This window comes from Clavelina lepadiformis, chromosome 7, assembly GCF_947623445.1.
Source record: "Clavelina lepadiformis chromosome 7, kaClaLepa1.1, whole genome shotgun sequence".
Taxonomy (NCBI): domain Eukaryota; kingdom Metazoa; phylum Chordata; class Ascidiacea; order Aplousobranchia; family Clavelinidae; genus Clavelina; species Clavelina lepadiformis.
The window spans coordinates 9,749,723-9,773,878 of record NC_135246.1 but is presented as its reverse complement, the minus strand read 5'-3'; the positions used below and the strand labels follow the sequence as shown (position 1 = coordinate 9,773,878).

The 24,156-nt window shown below is 34.3% G+C and overlaps 3 protein-coding genes across 5 annotated transcripts; 1 reads left to right on the top strand and 2 right to left on the bottom strand.

The window, feature by feature from the left end:
* Window positions 1-114: 114 nt before the first annotated feature.
* Window positions 115-4,506, bottom strand: LOC143465645 (dual specificity tyrosine-phosphorylation-regulated kinase 4-like). Its single transcript, XM_076964047.1, has 10 exons — window positions 4,015-4,506; window positions 3,717-3,938; window positions 3,424-3,602; window positions 3,088-3,242; window positions 2,851-2,985; window positions 2,642-2,771; window positions 2,419-2,512; window positions 2,065-2,310; window positions 1,573-1,690; window positions 115-1,287 (listed from the first exon to the last, which is right to left on the bottom strand). Exons 1-10 carry the CDS (start codon window positions 4,373-4,375, stop codon window positions 1,191-1,193), a joined length of 1,737 nt encoding a protein of 578 aa, XP_076820162.1. The 5' UTR covers window positions 4,376-4,506; the 3' UTR covers window positions 115-1,190.
* A 1,532-nt stretch (window positions 4,507-6,038) lies between these two features.
* Window positions 6,039-13,528, top strand: LOC143464592 (tektin-1-like). Its single transcript, XM_076962457.1, has 9 exons — window positions 6,039-6,161; window positions 8,521-8,740; window positions 11,071-11,236; window positions 11,323-11,451; window positions 11,738-11,881; window positions 12,056-12,278; window positions 12,457-12,624; window positions 12,765-12,875; window positions 13,363-13,528. Exons 2-9 carry the CDS (start codon window positions 8,551-8,553, stop codon window positions 13,438-13,440), a joined length of 1,209 nt encoding a protein of 402 aa, XP_076818572.1. The 5' UTR covers window positions 6,039-6,161; window positions 8,521-8,550; the 3' UTR covers window positions 13,441-13,528.
* A 1,148-nt stretch (window positions 13,529-14,676) lies between these two features.
* Window positions 14,677-22,625, bottom strand: LOC143464593 (uracil-DNA glycosylase-like). Of its 3 annotated transcripts, none has more exons than XM_076962458.1 (7): window positions 17,748-20,447; window positions 17,426-17,490; window positions 17,111-17,225; window positions 16,756-16,926; window positions 16,464-16,575; window positions 16,210-16,388; window positions 14,677-16,001 (listed from the first exon to the last, which is right to left on the bottom strand). In XM_076962458.1, the coding sequence occupies exons 1-7, from the start codon at window positions 17,805-17,807 to the stop codon at window positions 15,861-15,863; spliced, it is 843 nt and encodes a 280-aa protein (XP_076818573.1). In that variant the 5' UTR covers window positions 17,808-20,447; the 3' UTR covers window positions 14,677-15,860. The 3 variants fall into 3 exon arrangements, 2 of the variants coding, with proteins under 2 accessions (XP_076818573.1, XP_076818574.1); XM_076962459.1 differs by having other exon boundaries at window positions 16,323-16,388; XR_013118520.1 differs by lacking the exons at window positions 14,677-16,001; window positions 16,210-16,388; window positions 16,464-16,575; window positions 16,756-16,926; window positions 17,748-20,447 and adding an exon at window positions 20,454-22,625.
* Between the last annotated feature and the right edge of the window lie 1,531 nt (window positions 22,626-24,156).

Genomic DNA, 24,156 nt, shown 5'->3' with positions numbered 1-24,156 from the left:
TTGTTTAAAAAAATGTAGCCTATACACACTGGCGCAAGCACAACGGGTCAAAATAAGTGAAAACCAAATTATGGTTTAGGTTATTGCTGATTAAGTAGCCTACAGCATTATAGTTTTCGACATAAAATTACAGCAAAGACAAGACAGCGTCCAAATGTTTTTATATAAAACAAGAGATGTTAATGAATAATGACTTGGTACAAAAATACGGAATTCAGAATATATAATTGTTTGAACTATTTTCAATAATTTAAATAGCCACTATAAGCCATGACATTCCTAAACGAAAATGTATGCTTATGTAGAAATGCTCCTTTACGCACACTTGCGTGACTTCGTGCGTGTAAATTCAGTACATGAGGAAATACATGGTATAGTATCATAATCTTTATCATTGAACTGAAAAAGACCCGTGCACGGCAATACAAGACAATACACGACAATAATACAGGCGATGGCGCAATACTAGGCAATGACTTCTCATTCCTCGAGCCACAGTTACATAAGTAGTGCAGGTGTCGATAAACACACACTTTTTTGATTTTTTCTTTTTATGTCTTTTGTATTACTTTGCCTAAGTTTGGGAATGTTTACCAAAGTCACTGAACAGCACTGGTATTATAAATGTATAGCGCCGCTGGTTATATGGAACACAGGCCTTTTCGTTGCGACTTGCGAGTCTAGCACTGCATTACTACTTCGTTACCGAGTCGGATTGTCCTCCTCATTTGTGCTATATTTGCTTGCCAAATCAACAATTGACATTTATTGTCACTTTTTGCAATTACTAAGGTTTCTGATGTTCGCACGTTTGTTTTTGACCGTAAAACGTCCTTATTTAAAAAATAAATGAAGTTGTAAACTAATTAAAAAGACAGCCTTAAGTTGAGATATTTTTCATTCTATGCAAATGGTACCGTCGCGTGCGTGGTAGCAAATGACTAAAACCGCAGAGCGCAAAACACAAGGACGCGAAGGTCTCAACAATGTGGGTGACGTAAGGCTGGGGAGCCAATGGTCTCCAATAGCAAACGCTTGTTTTGCAACAATTACGACAACATCGCAAACTTTCTGCTCCAAGCACAGCGTTTTTGCTTCGCGCAGGTTAATTTTCCGCTTGGTAACTGACGATCTACAGAGTTACTGCCTCCACCAGTTTAAAAACATGAGTAACCCTGATGAAGAAATTTTCAATCATTAGTTTTCTCTTTGTTTGTTAGTTTTTGCGCCGAAATAAAAGGATGACGTAAGGCTTCGAAAGATGTCATGCGTTGTTTGGGATCCAGCCTTAAAAAGAATGACACAATCAACGATCGTGTATTGGAAATGAAAAAACGATATTGTCCCTATGTGAAAGCGCTTCGCAAACTTATTAAGAAGAAAATAATAACATCTTGAAGGTTAAGCATTTGAAAATAAAAGGGACAAAAAATAACATTTCTCTGTATAAGATATTAGCAATATACATTTAACCTTATGACAAGCACCATTTGCAAAGCTGATACAGAAAACAGCTCTTGCAGTTCGCTTTAAAGGCGCCATCCTAATGTTTACAGCATAAAGAAAACTTACTTCAAACATCTTTTGATAAAGTCGAGGAGTACATCGGGTGCATCTTTCAGAACGTTTTCGAGGGGCTTGCGATAGGGGACTCTTTCAAATCCGTTTTTGCATTTGTAACAAATTGCATCTGGGAATTTGAAATAAAACCTTACAAGAACTCAACACGGAGACGTAATGTACATTCTGGATTTAAGATATAATATGAAATAAAAATGTAAGTTTTAAATTCCAATTATTACAGGGAAGCATATACATCATTAGCTATATATAGAGTTTTGCGTTTTGTGATTTTAAATCATTATACAATATATACTTTAACTGATCAATCATCATGTATCGTATAATTTTAACTTTATTTTGTAAGATGTAAAATGTTATCAAACTTATTGTTAAAAATATGTTTCAAACGATTTCTTAAAAAAGGGGAGACTGTTTAAAACATTTGAGGGCAATTTCGTTACTTCGTGCAGAATTTTTACGAAGAAACTACAGCAAATTTACGTTGATAAGTATGAATCCGAGGTGACTGCTCGACCATATGTGCAGGCACAAGACCTATGACTTCCATGATGGCTGCTAACTGATCGGTAGAACTTTCTCCGTAAAACGGAACTTTGTGAAGAAATAGCTCGGCCACAATCACACCAACACTCCACATGTCCGCCGTCTCATCGTAGGGTATATCCAGTATTACTTCAGGAGCTCGATAAAATCGAGTTTGGAAATACCGTCCAGGACAAGTATAATCTAAAGAAAATTTTGTCAAAAATATTGAACAAAAATGATTCATATATAACATACATGCATTGAACCAAACACTAGTTCAACAGACATGCTGAAGTGATTTACACCTACCAGTAGAGTTCTGAATGCAAGCTAGATTAAAGTCTGCAACCTTCACATAAACATCACATGAAGCATTACAATTCGGAGCTAGCATTAAATTGTCCTGCAAGTATATTATTGTGCAATAATAGGAAATAGTTAAGCAGAAACGTGATTTGCAGACACAACAGCTGTTAAGCATGGGTCGTAGAATTTCATTTAAGTTCAGGCAATTTTTTAAATGGTGATTTACCGGTTTCAGGTCACCATGTATAATATGGGATTTATGTAGATCAACAACACCAAGTAAAATGTCTTTTGTGTATTTTCTTAATGTATCCATGTCATGTACTGGTTCATTGTGTACGTCGTCCAATGTCTTTCTGAATAAAATGACGCCGCCAGTTTTACGTAACTAGATTGCAATTGGTCTAATTATTTTCAGCAATGCTTAATGCTTACCCCAACAGTTCGTAAACAATGCAAAAATGATTTCGAAAATAAAACGTTTTTAAAATGTTTGGAAAACGTTCCGGGTTCCTTGTGGATTGTTTCACTAATCTCATCATATCAATTTCCTGTTTGAAATACTCTTTTCTGCAATAAAGCAGTCATATTTATAATAAAAATTCCAAAATATGTTGAAAAATAACCTACAATCCTGCATGAATGATTTTTCGTAATTTGTAGCTTACTCACGCTGAGCTATCATTATGAAGTATCTTTATCGCCACCTCGAGGTTTTCATTGTCTGCGGGGAGTGCGTGATCCAGAGCTCGTACGACTGTACCGAAAGATCCACTTCCAAGTTTTCGAATGATCTCGTATCTGAATGCAATGTGATCTCCTTTAACCTGTCAAGCAATAGGATGTATCTTCAAGCAGCAAAATTATCTTTGCTAACTTTCAGTAAATATTAGACCAATATCGAAATATAAAAATAAACTTGTTTAAGCACAAAAAGCTACTACACAATTTCTACGGCATTTAAGCGTAAAAATTATCTTTATAGTTTATTATTTGGACTTGTCTTACTATTCGCAATCTACTTTCTCGGTCTCCTTCCTTCATATAATCGAAACCATAATTTAGAGGATCACTCTGATTATAGACAGTCTTGTTTGCCTTTCGTCCAAAGTACCATATTTGAGGATAGTTTGGCAATTCAAGAGTCTCCCACCATGAAAGGTAATGTTGAATCTCTTGTTCGACTTCTACGTACAGAGTATACGAATTTTAAAAACCTTTATTAAATTATTACAATTTTATTGAAATAAGGCTGCAGAAAAACTAACTAAGTTAATTCCAATGCTGTAGTGTTTACAAACCTTTAGTTTTCAAAGAAGATAAGAAGTTCTTTGGATTTTCATGTGCAAAAACGTAGCTTTGCAAATCGTCCTCCGTACCAAATTTCTCAAAAAAATTTACATGCTTAAAAATTTTTGCATGGTCCTGTTGTTTTTCTGCATTTCTCTCTTCACTGTCCTGTATCGTTGGACTCTTTGCAGAATCATGAGGGTTAGTTTCAGCTACATAGTCGATTATTTTACCTGAAATTGCAGAAACAATTTGTCCGCCATGCTTCGAATATTACAGAAAATTTTACAAAAACACCTCAAGACTCACTGGCGTTGTGTTGTTTTTCACCGGCATATATTTCTTTTTGTTGATTAGGATTTTTGTCTTTATTATCAATATCATGCATAGCAGGTACAGGAAAGCTGCTAACACTTTCAAGAAATTTCAACATCACGGGTTGTATTACATCATGGACCCTTGTCTTATCGGTCAGCAAAGTTTCCTTTAAGAAAGATTGTTTTTCAACACGCAGTCCGTGCCCACATTCGGGCATATAGTAATACAGTAATCCGATTGTTACGGTGAACAACATCGCATAAGCATATCTTTGTTTGCATTTTGCTTTGCAAATTCCCTGAACAATCAAACACACAAGAAATCCAGCCAGGAAGACAACTATGCTGCTCATCACATCTGTCTAAACTTCTATCAATACGAAATGCAACATCCAGACATTTGATACAGTACAGGTAGTTTTGGTAAGTCTCATAAAACACACAGTAGCACACACTAAGCTTGTATGACGCTAAAATGGCACCATTGCTTTTACCAACATACAAACATAGAGTTGAACAGTTACGCACTATGGTTAAAGTAAGTTTGGGATAAAATGTACCACATAATAATGTTTATATTAAAACCTGATTACCAACTAAAGAATCTTAATGTTGTAGAATCGTCTATCCCTGTATGTTAGATTATAAACTATCCTGGTCTGCTCGATTAGAAATCTATAACGACAAGCACAAAATTCAGATAATAGCTTAATACATTCATGTAAAATTTAGATGGAACGCCATTTAGCTAAACACAGCATAAGAAGTTGTAATGCTATTTACTCGATTTCGCTAAGAGATCGCTGTAAATTTGTCCGCCCTAAGTTTAAACACATGTGTGAGTTAAGGCTTCTTTTCTGAAATTAAGCAAATAGAGCTCACTTTGTTTGATGAATATCGCTACTCGCCAGACAATTCACCTATAAACAGGTAAAAAATGTGTTTGGTATGGGACTGATGGAGGCTAGAAAACGTTATTTATTCATCTATTACCGTAATTATTGCAATAAGATTGTTGTCGATAAATTTGGTAATGCACTTTTTTCGGCCGCTTGAATTGGCAAAATAGAGACCGCAGTCACCGCACCGTCTTTTATCAACAAAATTCTTGAAAGTTCGTTGCTCTATATCAGTTAGTTGTTCGATATACGTAAGTCATCAACTACTAGGACTAGAGTGTAGGCTATGCTTACAAGCGAATAATAGCCTTTCAAAACAATGTTTTATGAGTTAACGCTACCATACAGAAAAAGACATAATTTTTAACATCGATAAAAGTTTACAGCTGTAATTTAACTTGGTTACTTTGATGTCAAAAGGTAAACATAATAGCCTAGGGTAGTCAGGACATGATGGTCGTTACACTGGCGGTCTCAAACAATAACTGTAACCGGAATTTCCATGTACGTTATGAGTCGTTATAAGAGGATTCACACTGTATTGCCAAAAATGCGCCTATCTTAGTAGATATAGTAGAGCGGTTAACATGCCTGGCTCGTAAATATGCTAACCGGGTTCGGTTCCCAGTTGCGCTACCGTTGTAATACCCTTGGCGTGAGTAAGGTATTCACAACGCTTGCCTCTGTTTAACAGTTTCGAGTTAGGATAACATAACAAAAAAAGCAATTCACTAAAAATAACTAAAATTGTATATTCATCGGAATTTGTACTAAACACAAACTAGTTGATTGGGGCTCGAACGGTGAGAGTTCATCGTACTCGTACAAAAACTTTCATCCTTCCGTGGACAAAAATTGTTATACCACCATACCATACTAACAACTAACCTAACGGTAATAAAAATAACCAGGAAATTTTTATAAATGCTTTTTTGCTGTGTTCATACAAAAAATACGATTGAAAAAAATCAATTACTATATTTTCATGAGTACCATTCTTGAAGCTTTCATTAAACAAGCTTTCGCCACCAGTTTGATTTCTATGTACAAAGTTGGATTGTGTCCCTTTAAAGTCGTCAAGAAAACGTGACCTAGCAACGGAACCGCGTCTCATTTGGTGAGGTGTTACAATACCGCTTAAAAGAGATTTAATAAGTACAGAAGTAAAGGGAATGTGTTCGCCTGTCACTTGATACGCAACAAAAGAAACAAGGCGGAGTAGTAAGATATCTGTAGAAAGGTGGGTTTTAGCATTTAATTTGTACACATTTACCATTTAATTTGCTTTGTATAGTTAAAATATCTAGGCCAGCTGTTAATCTGTATTTATTTTTCTGGAGCAATTTAAGTCTTTAAGTAAAGTGCTGTATATGAACTTTGGCTGTATATGAAGTTATGGCAGTATGGATTTTGAAATAAGCTCCTATTTTTATAATGGGTAGTTAAAGTTTAAGTGATGGATTTGCGTTTCTGTACGTATAATAACGTACCGGTAGGAAGTAGCCTTTGCTGTTGCCTTCGCATAAAATTTTGTTTTACATTGAAACTTTATTAATTGTTTAGCCTATCAGCCTATATAAAAACGAAATTTGTATGCATTGCAATATTCACCTTCTTACTGAAGAAGTTGGTTTACCTTAACAGTGTTTTCATGACTTAAACCCTGATTGGAAAATTTTTTGTCCTTGAGTTGAGAGAGAAATCCACTGTGCAAAAAAAATCGAAAGCATAGAAAAAAGTAATGAACAGATAAAAAATCCTTGGCCCAGTTAGACTAGTAAGCTTTCTGATATTGACCTAAACTTGAAAATGTTCACCAGGGCACTGAAAAGTCCTACTGGAAAGTTGGTATGATTCACAATTACCCATGGCAACAAAAATTTGGCTTCTGTGCCAATTTTCTGGCGCAGAATTGCTGTTTTGGAGGAGCAAGTATTGTTAATGCCTTTCGCAGTAACCGGACTGAAAAGCATGGCACTCTACGACAAGATCTCGGAGATGCAGGATGGCTAAAATTGGGGTAACCGGGTGCAGAACAGCTCAAGTCAAAACACACTAGGTGCATTTTTCAGTATGCAATGAAGGCTAATCTAACACAAAGCCTATGAGCCCCCTTTTTTTGGTGATAAACTGAGATCTTTGAAAAAGGAGACAAAATACTTTTTTTGTCTTGAAAGAGAAAACTGGAAGAACATAAGTGAACGTCTCCTTTTTCGTCTCCGAAAGTGATCCTCACATCTTTTCCTAAAGTTGACAATCGGCACCAAGCACAGTCTTAAAAAGTCATGCGGGTGCAGTTGCTATGCTTTCCACTATGGCCAAGTATTAATTTGAAGTTTCAGCACAAGTGTAACGTTGTGGATTATCAAATCCAAATTGCATAATTGTAAGTTTCCATGATGTTTTATCGCTAACTGCTGCACTGGCAGGTTAACAGAGTGTAATTTTATCAAAACCCCCATTGTGTCTGTGTGTCATTGGTGAATTCTGGTATAGTATAATCCACTTGATATGACCACAGATAATATGACCACCCACTTTATATGATCATTTTGGTACGGTCTCGAATTTTGCCGTATAAAGTTCCTCATTTACTATGACCAGTCTTCGGATATTATGACCAGTTTTTCCATCTATTTCAATTTGTTTGTGTCAATTATGCAGCGTAACAGTGACAGTTGTGCCACGTGCATTCTCAGTTCACTTATTGACATCAACTTTCATGTTGATTTATAATGTTAATGAAATAAATGACGAATTTGATGTTTTTGTCATTTTGTGCCTAACTGTATCAATCCTGTTGTAATTAAACAGTGTTATAGCAGCTTTGGTTATTGTGACCGTTCGAATAGTATGACCAAAACAGCCTGGTCTCAAGGTGGGCATAATAAGCATTTTTCTAGCATTTTAATCTAGCATTTTTCCCCGTAATATACCGGTATAAATTTTAATTTGTTTATTTTAACCATTAAAACTGGTTTCAGATTCAAACTTTTTTGTGCAGGGAATTAATATTATGACTGCTTTTTGATGCTTGTTGCACAGAGAATTATTCTTTTGCAAAGGCCAAATGCCAAATGAGCCAATTTTCTCAGTAAGAATTTACTTTTGTCACAATGTTCTAATTTTGAACCAAAAAGTTTTTTTTATGTATTATAATACATATAATACTTATAAAATTTATAAGTGTATAGAAATTAATATTCTATATTAATCAGCAAAATTCAAAATTTGCTTTTATAGTTTTTGTTTGACATGCCTTTTACCTGCCACACTTTCCCTAATTTGGATAAGCTGCTAGTATCAGTGAACATGAGCTTAAAATTTATGTGGAGTACTTGCATAGCATTGGTACTTCTTAGTTAACAGGGAAATGGTACATCCTAGACAAAATAGAATTTTTATCAACAAATAAAATATTATTAATCTATATGTAAAGAGTTATGTTCGTTTTCCTCCAGCATCAGCTATTGGGCAGAAAAATATTATACAACTTAAAATGCACAAACTACCTGTTATTAGAGAATAGTTAGAGGTGTGAGTAATGTAATCTGCCAAACAACATTATAAATTTAATACTCTAGACATAATTTTCACAGTGGGAGATATAAGATATCTTAAATTAAATTATGGCAAAGTTGGTGCAAGCTCCTCCTAAGTTTACTCCTCCTGAGTGGCACAGCTCCAACAAAATCAAGTATCACAATGCAGAAGATCAGAGATGTCGATCGGAGAGATTGATTGATGAAAGTTCAAGATTAATAGAGGAAGTGGAAAAAACGACAAGGAGAAGTCAAAGGGATGTCAACAAAAAAATCGGTAAGATGTTGAGCCAATCGGATAGTTTTTGGTGTACTGGTTATCACCGGTATGGGCCATCCCATTTCAATTCAGACAATTTTTGAAAATCATGACACCATAGGTTCTCAAAGTTTTACCAAATGTCCAGCATTTGTAGGTTTTGTTATCATCATCTCAAAAATTTACCATTAGGTGGCAATTTTTGTGCTGAGCGCATGACATTTTTGCAATAAATGTGATGTTTTCATAATATTATGCTAAAATATCAAAAAATATGGCTGTTACCTATGAATATATCATACGATAGACAAAATGCTATGCAATGGTTTGATGTTAAACTTCATAAATGTGTATCGTAAACTGCTTAGTGGTATATTAAAAATCTAACTAAAGAGGACCATATACAATGGTCTCATTGTGATCAGCTATTCAAATTTGTATATACCATAGCAATATCAATTATTAGAAACTTCTTTAGTATCATACAGTATAATACTGCCTATGGTACAGTGGTTGTCTTTTCTTTTTTCTTCATTACCCACTTCCGGCTTAGACTGAATGTCCATACCCACAATCGAATTCTAACCTAAAAGGAACTGAACCCTTTCCATTGTAGTGCAGACAACATGCTTAACACTAGAATGACCACGCTTTCAAACTACATAGAACGACCAAGTGCATTAATTGACACATAAAACTACATAAAATAGAATTTGTTCATTTATTTAGTGAAAAAAAAACATTCTTGAAGTAGAAATGGCATTAAATGTCATTCGTTGCACCTTAAAAATAATTAATTGATCACACACCATGTTATACTTTATTCGGAAGAAGAAAACATACAATTAAAAACGCAACCTGGCAGGCATAAACCACAAATTTGGAACATTAGCAGCGCTTGAAAAAGAAAAAAAGTATAACTGCATTGAGTGATTTGCTTTGTTGATAGTAGGCCATCGATTAATTATTATCTTGCAGTGCTTAACATCAAACAACTTGCAGTGTTTGACCATTCATTGACAATCAGACCATTATGTTCTTCAATATGGCCATTGTTTTGTTACAGTGCTGTCTGTAGCTTTTGTAGCACTTAATATTGCAAGGATTGTAGCTGATGATGTGGTGCAAACAATAGATGCCATGAGTGAAAAGAAAGGAAGGTGAAAAAACACCTATGGCCTCAAAAATACTAGCGCTCGCAGAGGATAGCAAATCCATTATTTTAAATAATAACCTGTTTACATGTTCAGGTGATAACCAAATCCCATCTGCAAGCCAAGTGGCTATTCCCGAACAGGTTAAAAACCACTGGCCCAACACCTAAAATGACGCTGGAACTTCTGATTCAAATTAGTGTACTATTTTAGCTACTCATTGCCAAATCATGTATTATTTTATAAGTTATGACGTTACAATAAAATTTGTAAGAGCGATATTGCAAAATAACTTATCATGGTATCAGACAGTATGCATACCGTATTTCTATAACAGTTACAATGGAACAAAATATCCTTAATTTACATTTTTGATAGATCAATGAAAACTTTCCTTCTATACATGCAGTTTAAAACATTAAATACATTGTATAACAAGTTGTCTATCATGTGATATTCATACCACTAAGTTGATGTTGTCTGAACCGTATTAACCAAATTTTAAAGTAAAATAAGAAACAGGATATAGTTTGGCACTCTTAAGGTTAACTTTTTTTTTTCAAAAATAAAGAAATATAAAGTTATCCTTAAGAGTGCCAAACTACATCCTGTTTCTTATATTACTTTATGATATTCATAGTGCATCTTGTATTTCAGCAAGAGCGATATTACTGTAAAATAAATTGAGTTGGTCTCTGATTTGCAACTAAATCAGTTAACATGGTAACAGTTTCATTAACATAAACTCTGTGCATTTAAAATCAATCGCAAATGTCAAAATCTCTTTAAAATATAAAAAATACAATAACTATCCATTTTTATTGTATGATGTAACATTCATTAGTAAAGTAACTGGTATCGCCACCTATTGACGAAAGTTTGAGATGGGATAACTTGAAAAAATTTTGAACAAATTTTTTATTATAGCCTTGATTGCCACACACCTCTTATCATATTTCAAAATTCTATCATAATCTGAGACACCTCGGTTATCACCATTGTCTGAATTAAAATGGAATGACTCGTATCTGAACTGCAGTAAGCACTTTAAGTTTGCTAGTCAAACATGCCAATTGCCAAATATTTTGATGTGTTTTTAAAAAATTTTGCAACAAGTTTGCTGACTCTAAAAACATCAGCTGGTTACTGTATGTGCACCAATGTAGAGACAAAAAAGCTTTTTTTTGTTTGCAGCTCAGCGTATTGAAGACATTAACTTCTGGAAGTCTGAACTGCAGTTGAAGTTAACAGAACTGACTACAGAAAATGACACTTTGCTAAATTATAAAGCTAGATTAGAAAAGGCCCTTGCTGCTTGTGAGGAGCCACTTTCAATTTCACAGCAATGTCTTTTAAATAGGTATGTTGTTTTAATTGTATAATAACCACATATAACAAGCCGTTGCTAACTAGAGTTGCAAAGTTTGAATTCTTTTCATTGTTTAGAGAGCAACGTGTTTCTATTGATTTGGTTCATGATAAAGTGGAAAAAGAGCTTTTGAAAGAAGTAGAAGTTATTCAGGGTGTAGTGGCTCTTTTGAGGCGTTCACATGAACAAGCTGTTGAGCAAATAAGGTATTCAAATTGCATTATTGAAAAGTCATCAGTTTTATTTAGCATTCAATAATAATGATAGTTACTGTAACATTCAGTTCAGCTAATTTTGTTTGTTTTCACCAGATAATTAGTAATATTTTTTCCGTTTTTAGGTATTTTAAACAGTACTTTATATTATTGAGATTTGAAAACGAAATGAAATCTTATGGTTTATATTTAATTGTTTAACAACAAGTTATTCAACTTAGCTTTGATGAGAACCAAAGATATGGGAGTATATTTCTGCAGTGTTGGTATGTTTCAGACGAAATCGGTCAGCTATATATTACCTTGAAAAAGATCTCAAGGACAAAGCAAGTGCACAGAACATTGATACATTTTGCTCAGAACTTCACAATAACACAACCGGAATTGGTTTCCACGGCAATGTAGTAAAGATTGAATCCAAGTAAATAGCATTCTGACGGTATAAGTTTTCACAAAATAAATGAATACAAGCATTAATTAGTTTTTAGACATTTGCTTTCCAAAATTTGTAAAGGTTTTTTCACTTTTGTTGCACTACAAAGAACGTACTATTGGTGTCCTTGCTTTGTTTTACCTGTATTTATTTGGTTCATAGCTCTGTTACTCCACAAGATTGGATGGCTTTCAGCAATGCCAACATTGAAAAGGCTGAACGTGAAAGAAACAGTTCAGTGGCGTTACGTGCATTGATCGATGGTTCCTTGAAAGAAACTGCAGATGATATGAAGACACAATGTGCAGCTGTTAATCTTGCGCTAACTGAAAGAATCGACGAAACAAAGATGGCCAAAGATAAACTGGAGAAGCACTTAGATAAGGTTTGTTAAAATTTGGAGTTTTTGCTTTTCATCTGGTTTGATCATAACGCTCACAAAACGTTTAGAACCTACTAAATCACAATCTGAATTTAAAACTAAAAGTGGTAAGTTCTTACATTCAACTAATGCTTCCTATCTTATGCATGAAAACCTTTTAATGTAAAGAGTTTGGTTGCAGGTCCTTGGTGAAATAAGTACAATGGAGAAGAACATCATTGAACTGAACAAAGCAATTGCAGATAAGAAAGGACCAATGATGGTATCACAAAGCCGTTTAAACGAACGCACACAGCGACCGAATGTTGAACTTTGCAGAGATCCTGTGCAGTATCGCTTGATCAGTGAAGTGAGGCTACTCAAATGAACCGTTTCAATCAACTTAATTTTATCACGATTACTTTGCGAATGTTAAACCACATCCCCGTTTGTGAAATTATCTGTTTTCGTAAACCAACACCAATTTTTGTATCATCATTTTTCTTAAAGGTTAATGAAATCCAGACGAGCATCAATCAGTTGGTAAGCACACTTGCCCAAGCTGAGGCTGAACTAAAAGGACTGATCCGCAATCAACTTCTTCTTGAAGAAGACATTCAGGTAATTTGAAGATATGTTGGCAGAAATAATTAGGGCTGAGTATGAGGTTTAGTTGAGCGTAGCAGTGTTTATTGTTGGGGATTCTGAAGAATTGTGCTGTGGCAGCTTCTTAACTCGACTTAGTTGGGCAAACAACAGAAAACCCAGGCTGCAATAGCTGTAGTGCATTAACATCTAGGTCAAATACCATGGAAATAAAATGAAATCTGTAATGTTTGAGTCAAGTTGATATGAGTTTATGTTTTTTAAACACATGTTTAATTCTACTTTGGATATATTCCTTTCTGGGCTTCCAGGATGGTGTCAGCTTTGCTTAACTAAAGATTTCTGAAAACTCAGTGTACTCTTACTGGTCCAAAATGCAAAATGTCTGTCGAGTAAAGTTATTTCGACTGTAAATAAAAATATTTTAATCATTTCCTTTAACCTCGAGTTAACAAATTTCCATTGAGCATAACACTAACATGGGCTATTTAATTTTTCTTAGGTCAAATCCAACTCCCTCTATATTGATGAGGTACAATGCCAGAGAATTAGAGAAGCAATCTCCATCAACTACTTTTAAGTCCCTTGTTTATTGTTTGTAAAGAAATTTTGCTAAGTTTGTATTATGAATTATGTGAATACAAACCATACATGTTGCGTCTCTTCCACATGAAGCTCCATGAATTTCTTTCATTAACATGCTGTTAGTGGCAGAAATGTCCGTTTCACACAAACACACACTTTTAACTAGGACTGCATAATGTTGCGATATTAACGTGTTCACATATGATGCTTAACTTTTACCATTGTACCAACTGTCAAGTATGAGCTTAAATTTACATTCAGCGCCTGCCCAAAACGAATCATTTTCCGCTGCACTTAGAATACAACTTTATGAGATTGAATAATGTTTCAGTGATTTTCTAGATGAAGTTTCACTTTTTACTTTGTTAAATTTTTCGTAGAGCTATGTATGTTCACTATTTTGTGTCACGTTTGCTTATCAGTTTAATGTCTCTATGGTATTATGTTACATAAGCCTTTGTCAGAGGAATGAAACTAATTAAGAGTCTATAGCACTGCTGTTGTCTGTTTTTTAACACCTGAGCTCATCATACTTAACCATTATATGACCTATGTGGGTCCCATTAATTAACATATGTTTCCTCATAAAAACAAGTAACAGTTCTCTTGCAATGAATGAAAATAAAGTCTGATGATATTACCAAAATGGTCTTTGATTTTATTTGAATACAGTGCTGATATTGTTGTATCCTGAATTATTGTATGGTGTTTTACTTGCAAAAATCAGTGAATTATAAGCCAAACTGTAGAAACTCACTTGCTTATCTGATTTTGAAATTTGTATGTACAATGCTTTCATTTTAAAGCTGTGGTTTTTCTTATACATGTACATTAAGTTACTAAGGAAGCAATAGGTTGTCATTATGCTTGCTTCAGCATAAGTTACCAAAACGCCTGTAAGCTCAAAACGAAGTTTCACATTCAGGCAGCATTGCTTCAAATTTTGTAGTGTAATTCAAGAGTGTTTCTAGGTTTAAACTGATAGATTAAACCATCCCTTAAGTGCTTTTAAAGAGTTTGGCAATTGGCCGTAAGTGGGGTTTGTGTGAAGCACTACTAAAACCTAATTGTAATTTAGCATCTTTTTTTAGGCCAAGTGCAGTTTAACGTATTGCCAAACCATTTAAACAACCTAGTAACACTTACTATGTAGTCCGTTCAGAAAAACGGTGCTGTGTGTTTGTCTGAGATACTTTCTACAATCTACACCTTGCTTTTAACAAAAAACTGATTTAGTGAAATATGGAAATTTATTGACGAATGTGTTTGAAATTAGATGAAGTGAAAAATACAAAAAACAAGCAATATGCAATGAATTTTTTTTGGTAAAACCTTTTTCATAAATATATACATTTGGCAGCATTATTTCCCAATCGAAATTTCAAAATTTTGCATTTAAAACTGTAATTTTAGCTTAAACATAGTAGGCTTATGACTATGAATGCTAAGGAAAACTACATATTTACAAAACTACGGTACAAATTCAAAAGAAACACAAACTATGTACAATGCAACCCCTTAGCAGCACGTTCCAAAACTATCATTTGGCAGTTGGTGTTACATAATATTTTCACAAACACAATATATTTACAAAACACAAAAGCATACACATAATGATTGACCAGGAATAGACAATATGTACACAAGCTAAAACTTTGCTATGATTGAAGTCTGGCATGGTAAACTGGGAAAATCTTTAGGAACAGGATTGAGAATTGATTCTAACTGTAACCAGTAAATCCGTATGAGAGTGGAACTTTTTTTAAATCATATCATTGTAAGAAATTAGCATTTTTGGTAATTGTGGATATAACCTGCAATAATACTTTTAAAACTTTTACAAGGAGAACCTAAATATGACAACATAAGCAATGCGCATTACTGGAGCCATACAGTTTCTGGGCAGTGGCTATAGCTGTACAAGTGACGATTTTCAAATACTTACAAATTATAGGGAGCTTAGATTGTATGACTGTTAACACAGCAGCACATCTAAAAAAGTCCTCTACGTGTTACTTGTTATGGCAATGGTGACATGCAAAAGAAACTAAAATGAACTATTTACATCTAAAAATGACATCTTTTCGGTGAAAAATGTCAACAAGGCACAAGATGTCGTGTGATGTTATGAAAAACAAATGTTGAAGCTCACTATAAACAATTTACTTAGTTCTACATGAACTAAAAATGACAGCCTACCTAGCACAAACTACATGCAAATTCTATACAGATGTACAGTGTGTGTAAACAAATTTTACCAGCTAAGCACCACGGATTGATACAACTACGATTTACAATGTTCAACTTGAACAGGTTGGTGCACGGTTGCGATATGTTTTGGTTTTGTTACTTTCAACTAATGTGTGTGGCAGTCTGCACTGGAATGACCCAGTAAAAAGTATTCTCAGCATGTGTTTATAATGCGGACCAGTTGATAGGAGATTTTCCTTCTTTGATAAGATAATCATTAGCTTTGGAAAAATGTTGGCAGCCAAAGAATCCACGATGGGCAGATAGTGGTGATGGATGGACACCTTTTAGTACGTGATGTTTTTTCTGCATGATGTTAAAATTTCCAGTGATTAATATTATTTGTGTTCCTTTTACATTCGATACAATCAAAGGGATTTTATTTTTTTGGTTTTGGTACCCAAAATAATACATTCTATGACTGTAAACACAGCAGCCCATCTAAAAAGCCCTCTACGTGTTGCTTGTTATGGCAAATCACAAACATTTTCCAATAAAATCCTGAGTTTCTTACAGCATTTATTTTTGATCCTTTCTTTTGTGCATAAGCACCCCATAGAACGAAGACAACACCACGTAAATTGCAGTTTAACCAAGATATTACCGCATCTGTAAATTTTTCCCAACCTTTGTCCTTATGAGAATTCGCTTGTGATGCACGAACAGTCAGTACAGCATTGAGCAATAAAACACCTGCAGAAATGTCATAAAAGTTTGAATTACACAAACAAAGACATTAAATTAAATTTAACGTTTATCTAATATTACCTTGGTTAGCCCATCCACTAAGGTCACCGTGTTCGGGGCGTTTAAAACCACTGATGTCTTTTTCTAATTCTTTGTAAATATTAAGAAGACTTGGTGGTGGTGGAACGCTCTTCTAAAATACCAGAAACTGAGTTAAATTGAAGGCAGGGTCCCATAACCAGCAGAAGTAATGAAAAGATATTAACATCTAGCATTAGCCTAATCCCAAACAAATGCAGGGAAATTGAAACAATTTTTTTTCATCTTCGAAAAAGAATTGAAGAATACGTGCCATCATACAGTCTAGCAACACCTGCACACTGAAACATAATCCATGAGCTTGGTTAGGTCCATGATATGGGTCCTGTCCGAGAATGACCACTTTCACGTTATGTATGTCGCAATGCTGTGTCCATGTAAACACCTGGTCCTCTGGAGGGTAAACTGTGTATGACGCTCTTTCCTTAGCGACAAAGTTGCACAACTGTAAAATACGTTAAAAGCATATAGTCACCTTACAACAGAATTTTGCACAAGATGTAAATACTGTAAGAAAACATCAAGACATTAATGTAGTTGGAAATAAAAAAACTTCAAAATTACTATTCAGAAAGTTGTTTCTTTTGCATACTATACTTCTACATATACAATTTGATTAACAAAACTACTTCTTTGTAGTAAGATTTTTGCAATTCAGTTTGAAGGGCTGCTTTCCATGAGCATTGCATAACTTTCTTGTTGGAACTAGGAACGAATTTGAAGGACCAGGTGCTCTTTGGAAAACTAGAACATAGTAATACTTTCACGACAGTTTGGAAGTTTGATAGAATTTAATGTTTGCAAAACTCATAACAAAGTAGTAAAACAAAAAAGTATGTAAATAATTAATCATTTACAGCAAATGACTGCGCAAATGTCATAAAAAAGTGGTATGACATCTTTTTTCAAAAAATCTTAGATATTTAATCAAGCAAGATATTTACCTTGATTTTGGAAGATCACTTTCGGTTTTTCGAACTTTAGCTTCTGGTTGATCATTTGCTCGAATCTAGGAATATAACAGCATGAGAAAGACAGATATAACAAAACAGATGTAAATGTACATTGTAGTAACAAATGAAATGAATGCAATTAGGAAAATCAAATAGGCACAGAGGTCTGGTGATAAACAAATATTTTTCTTGCAAAATATCGTCAATGATTTTGTACTTTTTGAGCTAAAGTCTACAAGGTTAGTTCTAGTTTTAATCTTCTTTCAAACATAACTACTTTTATTAAACTTCATTATTATTGCTTGCAACTTACCACTGAGAGTGCAGTTCTTTTTGGTGAAAAAAATGAAGATATTTTCTGTTGGCCTGGCATTGTAGTTTTAGTTTCATTAGATTTTTAACAATATCCTTTTACATCTTAAAACTTAAGTGGTAAAATATTGAAATTTTACCAGGTTACTACGCAAACTAGCTGAGTCCAACAACTAGCACCAAACCTAACCGTAAAACGCATTGAAAACAGTGATAAACTGTAAACAGATTTAGTATTACTGTATATGTATTTCTGTAGATGCATACGTATGTATGCAGGTATTAAATTGAGCTCAACACTGCCAATGAGTTTGAGTTTCCATTAAATTGTTTTGTATTTTTTCAATCACTTTAACAAGCACGGGCAGATTTACATTTACAAATCATTTTTTAATTTATATTGTCAATAACCTACTTTATTGCACAACTATATAATCACAAAAACTTCATAGTGTCAAAAAATGTTGCAATATGAAGAAGATAATTGAATTTATAACCTTACAAACTTCAGGCACAATATAATACATAATCTCATACTATTTCTGATGTCACAAAATGCAGCAAAGTAGTATTCGCTTAATAAATGTACCTTGATCCCAGCCAATTTTAAATTTACCAAGTGTCAGGTTTATGAACTCATGGTTGGAAAATATAAGAAAATGTCAATAAACTATACAGATTATAATGTTTCCACAATCAAAAACATTTTCAAATGACAGATTGCGTACGTTTCTTTAAAAATAAAAAAGTCTTTGCCAATAAGAATCGCAAATGGATTTTAAAACTTGCTTTCTATCCATTTACTGGCATATTTTCGGTGCAAGAATTCTGTCCCAGGGGAAATTCAATCTAATACTGAAGTTAACATACATAAATTTGCAAGGATTTTTCTAATGTATCTAGCATACTAGCATTAAACACAAAACACATAACAAATTGCAATATCAATTTGGTGACTTCAACATCAAAATTCACTTCATAATAAGCATGGGTAATCATATGTTGTGTATCATATACCTACCATAATAGGTAATGAAGAAAATGCACAATTTGAAGATATGCTGATACATAGAAAGCTTCCAAAGTGTAACGCTAGTGTATACTATATAGAGGTAGAGCAGTGAAACTTATTGTCAAAATTTACAATCTTGCACAAATAATTTTTTTTTAAGAACAACATAAACCCAAGAAACCAATGCATATCACAAAAATGAGAGTTAATGTGTATGATATGATTTCATGTCATAAACTCTCATAAACCCAACACCTTTGAAAAATGAAATCCAGATAATATCGTATTTGCAGGGGCGGATACAGCCGGAGTGTTGAGATGTTGCAACACCATCCTCAGCAGTTAAAATAATATTTGTGTGTACTGCTTAAAAGTTTATTTTGTTGGATAAAAACAACTATTACTTTGTTCCAGCACAGCATGAAACACAACACGTTTTCTAAAATGCTTTATGACAAGAGGTAAGCATTTTTCTCCCTCACTATTCTCTCTGTAGATTGCACAACTTTTTTCTCTAACGCTCCTTTGAAATACTCACTTTTGGTTTAAGCGCAGTCCAGCGGAAAATGAAACCACATTGGTGTTATCAACAATGCCTAGCGGGAATGTTCATAAAATTTTCTCACACAAAGCGTGTCAGCGGCTAATGTTGGCTTCTAAACATTGCATCGTGATTTTAATTTTCTTGCACACGTTCCCTTGCTTTATCTGATTTCTGGGTTTTACTGAACCCATTGTATCAAAAGCTATGGCACAATATAGATATAGCCTTTCACTTAAATGTGTCATGTGTGCATTGAAGCAGTGTTTGAGTTGTGATGTACAATTGCTTTTCGGATAACGTATTCAAGCATCATTATTGAAGGCATTCTTTTTTTGAAAAAGTATCAATGATCAACGAGTATCGTAAGCAATGAAATGCATTGCACCAGATAAGCAACAACTCTTGTCGATTTGCTTGTGGTCTTGTACTTTGGTAAGTTAACGGGGAAAGCAAGCAGTGGAATGGCTAGGCTAAGAATGATTTAATCCTCTGAAACACAGCGAATATAGTTTTAGCTCACTAACCAATACACTATGGATGGTGATACGAAAGCAAATAAACCAGCAGTAAAATAAACCTGGAGAAACCCAATTTTCAAAACTTTAGCCGAATGGAAAACTCCGCTTAAAAATTTTCTAGATCTGCCCCTGCACACTTGGTAATGTTACTTACATAATTCCAATTTTGTAATAAAAAGTCAAAGAAAAATCTGCATCGAAATAATAAAAGGTGGAAAACACCTCTCTTAGTGTTCCCAACATAATTACGATTGGGTGTGTACCTCCTGGGTGTTAATAAGAATTTCCTGATAAATCTTACAAATTTATAAAATTCTCACTGTGCATATGGACAAGAAGTTTTAAAAACAAACTGTTTAATTTAAACAAAGTTTGTATGCACAATACATAGCCAACAGACATGATACATTAAACTTTTTGATTAACATTTGCAATTATTATTTTAATGAGTTTTTAAATGGGGCTCAATGAGTCAGTCTCTGAGGTATCAGCAAAGTTCAGTACACACACAATGTAAACAGTTAAGTAAATCTGTTATATAAGTACATAATCAGAAGTGAAGATTATCATTTTGTCAAGTATTCCATTAGGTTAATCATTATCAAAGCTTTGCGCGAAGTGTAAGATTTCTACCTAGAGACTTCCCCAGAACTTCATACAGCATATCCTTGTACAGCACAGGATGATTTCTTAAATGTTGTACATGACCAGAATCTGTCCATACTTTACTAGTAACATCTACACCAACATTTTCCCAACTTCTAATAAAATCCTTCACAGATTCAGGCAAAGCCATTGGATCATCTGTACTTGACAATATAAGTGATGGGACTACGCATGGCCTTAGCTTCATAGCATCAATTGCTTCGGTATAGATTTTTACTGTAAACGGACGACTTAATGCAAAATATGACATTATTGATGATTTAATTAGACGGCTGATAGTTCGATTCTTAGTACTAGTGGTGGAGACGCCAATAGCCATTTCTTCCAGTGTGCCGACAACTGGGCTATCCACAACCTGAACTTTAATATTATCCAAAATTGTTCGAAATATATCTGGTTCTCTTTGCAAATGTATTAACATCAACGCATAGAAATAACACCCTATTGACATGGAATGGATGATTATTGGCTGGTTATCTGTTTCCATTTTCTTCTTGACATCTAAAAGAAACCGCCTGCTATTGTTCAAACCTGTTGCTGGCCATAGAAAATCTTTGTAATATGAGTGTTTCACCAACACCTGGCAACCAACTTCTTCATAGAGTTTAATATACTTAGATGCCGCTGATTTTGTGGCACCAAGCCAGGGTAGCATTAAAACAAGTGGCTTTGAGGTTGAAACAGTGGAGGTAGATATTGAACCACCATTAGTTGAATACCCGAAGTTGGAATTTGGCTTTAGTTTTGCAGCTACTTGTTTAATTAGAATCAAATTTCTTTGTAATTTTAAACACTGAGGAACAAAATTTAACAATGCCATTATGGGATCACTTATTCCATGCCGAAACTAAATCCTGTTAAGACAAGAACATTTCACTAATAGGCTGTAATATCATTCATTAGTTAAAAAGACTGATACAATAAAACCCAGACTGTACAATTTTACCTGAACAAAAATGTGTTTTCTACGCAAAAAATTCTAGAATGTCCTGTAAAACGTTTTGAAACGTTTAAAATGTAATATTTAATTGCAACATTTCCTTTGAACAGTGCCTTCCATTCGCACATTTTTAGTTTTATTATGAAGTAAAAATCTAGTTGAATATCTCAAAATCCTTACAACATTTCTTCTTTAAACGTTACCCATGCATCTCAAGTATGAATATTTTAGTTTGTGTAGCCTATATATTTTTTAATCTAAACGGAAGTTCTGCAACAATTCAGAAAAAATATACTTCTTATGCATATGTGATAATAAGGGCATATTATAATATACAGATCGAATACGGTATAGAATTCTAAATTTTCGAACATCGGCTTAGCGAAACATAACATTACATATGGGTGACTTCCTGCTTATCGTTATTAGTCGGGATGTAAATATTGTGCCTGTCTATGCTGTGTATTAGTTTCATTAGTATCAGCATTATTATTCACACTTATTCAATGCAGCAAGTCTACTAAGATAAGCGCTGTAACATGGACGTTTTTATACTGTTGATGTTTTGTCTAAATGTAATCGTTCAAAGAAGCTTCAATATAATCAGTATATACAGTTGTCATTCTGTCTAACCATTGTTGAATTCAATTTGAAGAAGTTCAGTGTAAAGTTAGGCAACTTCGTTGTCATCTTCACGAGACAATAAGCAGTTAAGGTGAACAATTAAGTCTGAGGGTGAGAAAAAAAGACAACGACCTTATGAGACTCATATAACATCACCCGCAAAAATATTTCAACAAGCAATTATTGTAGTGGAGTGGGTCAACCTCTCAAGTTCAGGTGCCATATACCCACCTTTCTGTTACACATATATCGGTAAACATTTTTGTAACCTAGTAAAACTCTGCAGTCCGGATCTAATTGCCATATTTTGTAATATCAATTATGATCAATTTTTTAACCTCAAAAAACTATTACCAGATCAATTTACACCCTGGCCATGAGTTTCTTCAATTGCAACATTGGCTATAGCATTGCAAAGCCTTTCTGCCTTTATAGCCAAGCCTACAGTCTATATAAATTTACAATTTAATTTTACTTTTAAAAATTTATACTCAACCAAAAAGACAGAAGTATTTCCGAAAAATCGAAACTAGGCCAGTTAACTTTAATCAAATTAAGCACTTATCTTCGTTCTGCATTCCTGTAAGTAATTTACTGCATATTTAGCAAGCTCGTGCCACAGTGGTTGCCACATTCTGTACGCCACGTTTTTGGCTCAGATGCGCCAGAACATTTCAAAACGTATTGCTGCCGCATTTTACAAAAACTAGAAAGTAGCGATATCCACCATCACCATTTTTCAGATAAGAAGCTTATTTGATTAAAAAGCATATTATAATGCAACGACAAAAATAGAAATACAATATCATACAAAGAAGTCTAAGAACTACTAAATATGGTTAGAGGGCTGTTACAAAACGGGCACAAAACAATAAACATTTCCATATCATTTCAATTTCCGTCCTGCTCGTAAGCAATTTTGTTTCCGGCCTCAGTGTAAGTGGTATTCTGTGTTAGCTTCGATACAATCCATGCTTCAACATCTTCCCAGCAGCGCGTAATCGATTCAGAAACACAAAACAAATGAAATAAAGTCTCGGCAGCATTGCTGCAAAATCACGTTGAATCCACCAGATTGAAAGCTTGAACAGCTTGATTGGTCACAACTTCCCGCAGATTATTTTATTTCAAATAAGTTTTATTTGAAAATCCCTTAACTTTGTCTCAATTGTGGAGCAATATACACGGTGACACATCTCCTTCCATTCACGCTGAGATAGTGGATTATTGATTCGTTCTTCTCATTTTTGTTCATGTTTTCTTATTGGAGTTTGAAACGGACGTTTATATTGCTGTCCCGTGTGAACGTTTCTTGTTCACATTTGGAGAGAATCCCTGACATCAATTTTACGTATTCTATAAATGCTGTGTTGTTTGGTCACATGCCAGCCATTTTCGTCATACGTTAACATTTCTCCATAATAAGATGTTTTCGCAAAAAAATATTCCGGTCATCGCCATTTCGTTTATCATAAACACCCTACTTTTATATTTGAGCTTTTTGTTAAAACAAAGAGGTTTTTGTCAAAGTGGTTGATCTCTAATGTCTTGTTCAAAAACTTTCTCTATGTTGCGATGGAGGAGCGCATTGTTCGCAAGGGAACTAATTTCTGAAATTCAGGGTTATCTTGTGGAAAATTTGAAAGTGTAACTTATCTTGAGATTTGATACGCGTAGTACGCCGCCGAACTGATTATAGTAGCCGTGAGTGGCTTAACTCCGATATAATTAATATATCTGACTCCTTAGAAGGGCGTCTCGACCCCAGCTCATAGGCGGCTTTTAATCGAATCAATAACAAGAGGTAGCCTATGTTTCTACCACGAACGCAGTCAGTGTAATGTGTCCGATCGGTATTGAATGCGCGACGCACACAATCAAAGCGCATTCTATTCATAAGTACAACGTGAACACAGACATTTTAAAATGTTCAACTAAATAACAGACAAGTGGCGGTGTGCACCATAAAAGTAACGGACACGTAATGTCTTTGTCGTATAAAAATGCTTTTCGATTGCTTTCCAGGGCCGGGAAACGAGTAATTATTGTCCACAAGCAGTTTAATCTATTTCATTTTAAGTGCCAGAGTATATTTTTCTGTGTGTC

What these genes read in the sequence shown, in the direction of transcription:
- LOC143465645 (XM_076964047.1), bottom strand. Translation starts at nt 4,375, where the DNA reads ATGAGCAGCATAGTTGTCTTCCTGGCTGGATTTCTTGTGTGTTTGATT. An exon ending in TGAAAAACAACACAACGCCA is followed by an intron (nt 3,939 to 4,014) that starts GTGAGTCTTGAG and finishes CTGCAATTTCAG; the next exon opens with GTAAAATAATCGACTATGTA. An exon ending in ATTGTTTACGAACTGTTGGG is followed by an intron (nt 2,772 to 2,850) that starts GTAAGCATTAAG and finishes CATTTTATTCAG; the next exon opens with AAAGACATTGGACGACGTAC.
- LOC143464592 (XM_076962457.1), top strand. Translation starts at nt 8,551, where the DNA reads ATGGCAAAGTTGGTGCAAGCTCCTCCTAAGTTTACTCCTCCTGAGTGG. An exon ending in GGATGTCAACAAAAAAATCG is followed by an intron (nt 8,741 to 11,070) that starts GTAAGATGTTGA and finishes TTTTGTTTGCAG; the next exon opens with CTCAGCGTATTGAAGACATT. An exon ending in TTCTTGAAGAAGACATTCAG is followed by an intron (nt 12,876 to 13,362) that starts GTAATTTGAAGA and finishes AATTTTTCTTAG; the next exon opens with GTCAAATCCAACTCCCTCTA.
- LOC143464593 (XM_076962458.1), bottom strand. Translation starts at nt 17,807, where the DNA reads ATGCCAGGCCAACAGAAAATATCTTCATTTTTTTCACCAAAAAGAACT. An exon ending in AAAGAACTGCACTCTCAGTG is followed by an intron (nt 17,491 to 17,747) that starts GTAAGTTGCAAG and finishes TTATATTCCTAG; the next exon opens with ATTCGAGCAAATGATCAACC. An exon ending in AAAAATCTTACTACAAAGAA is followed by an intron (nt 16,927 to 17,110) that starts GTAGTTTTGTTA and finishes CGTATTTTACAG; the next exon opens with TTGTGCAACTTTGTCGCTAA.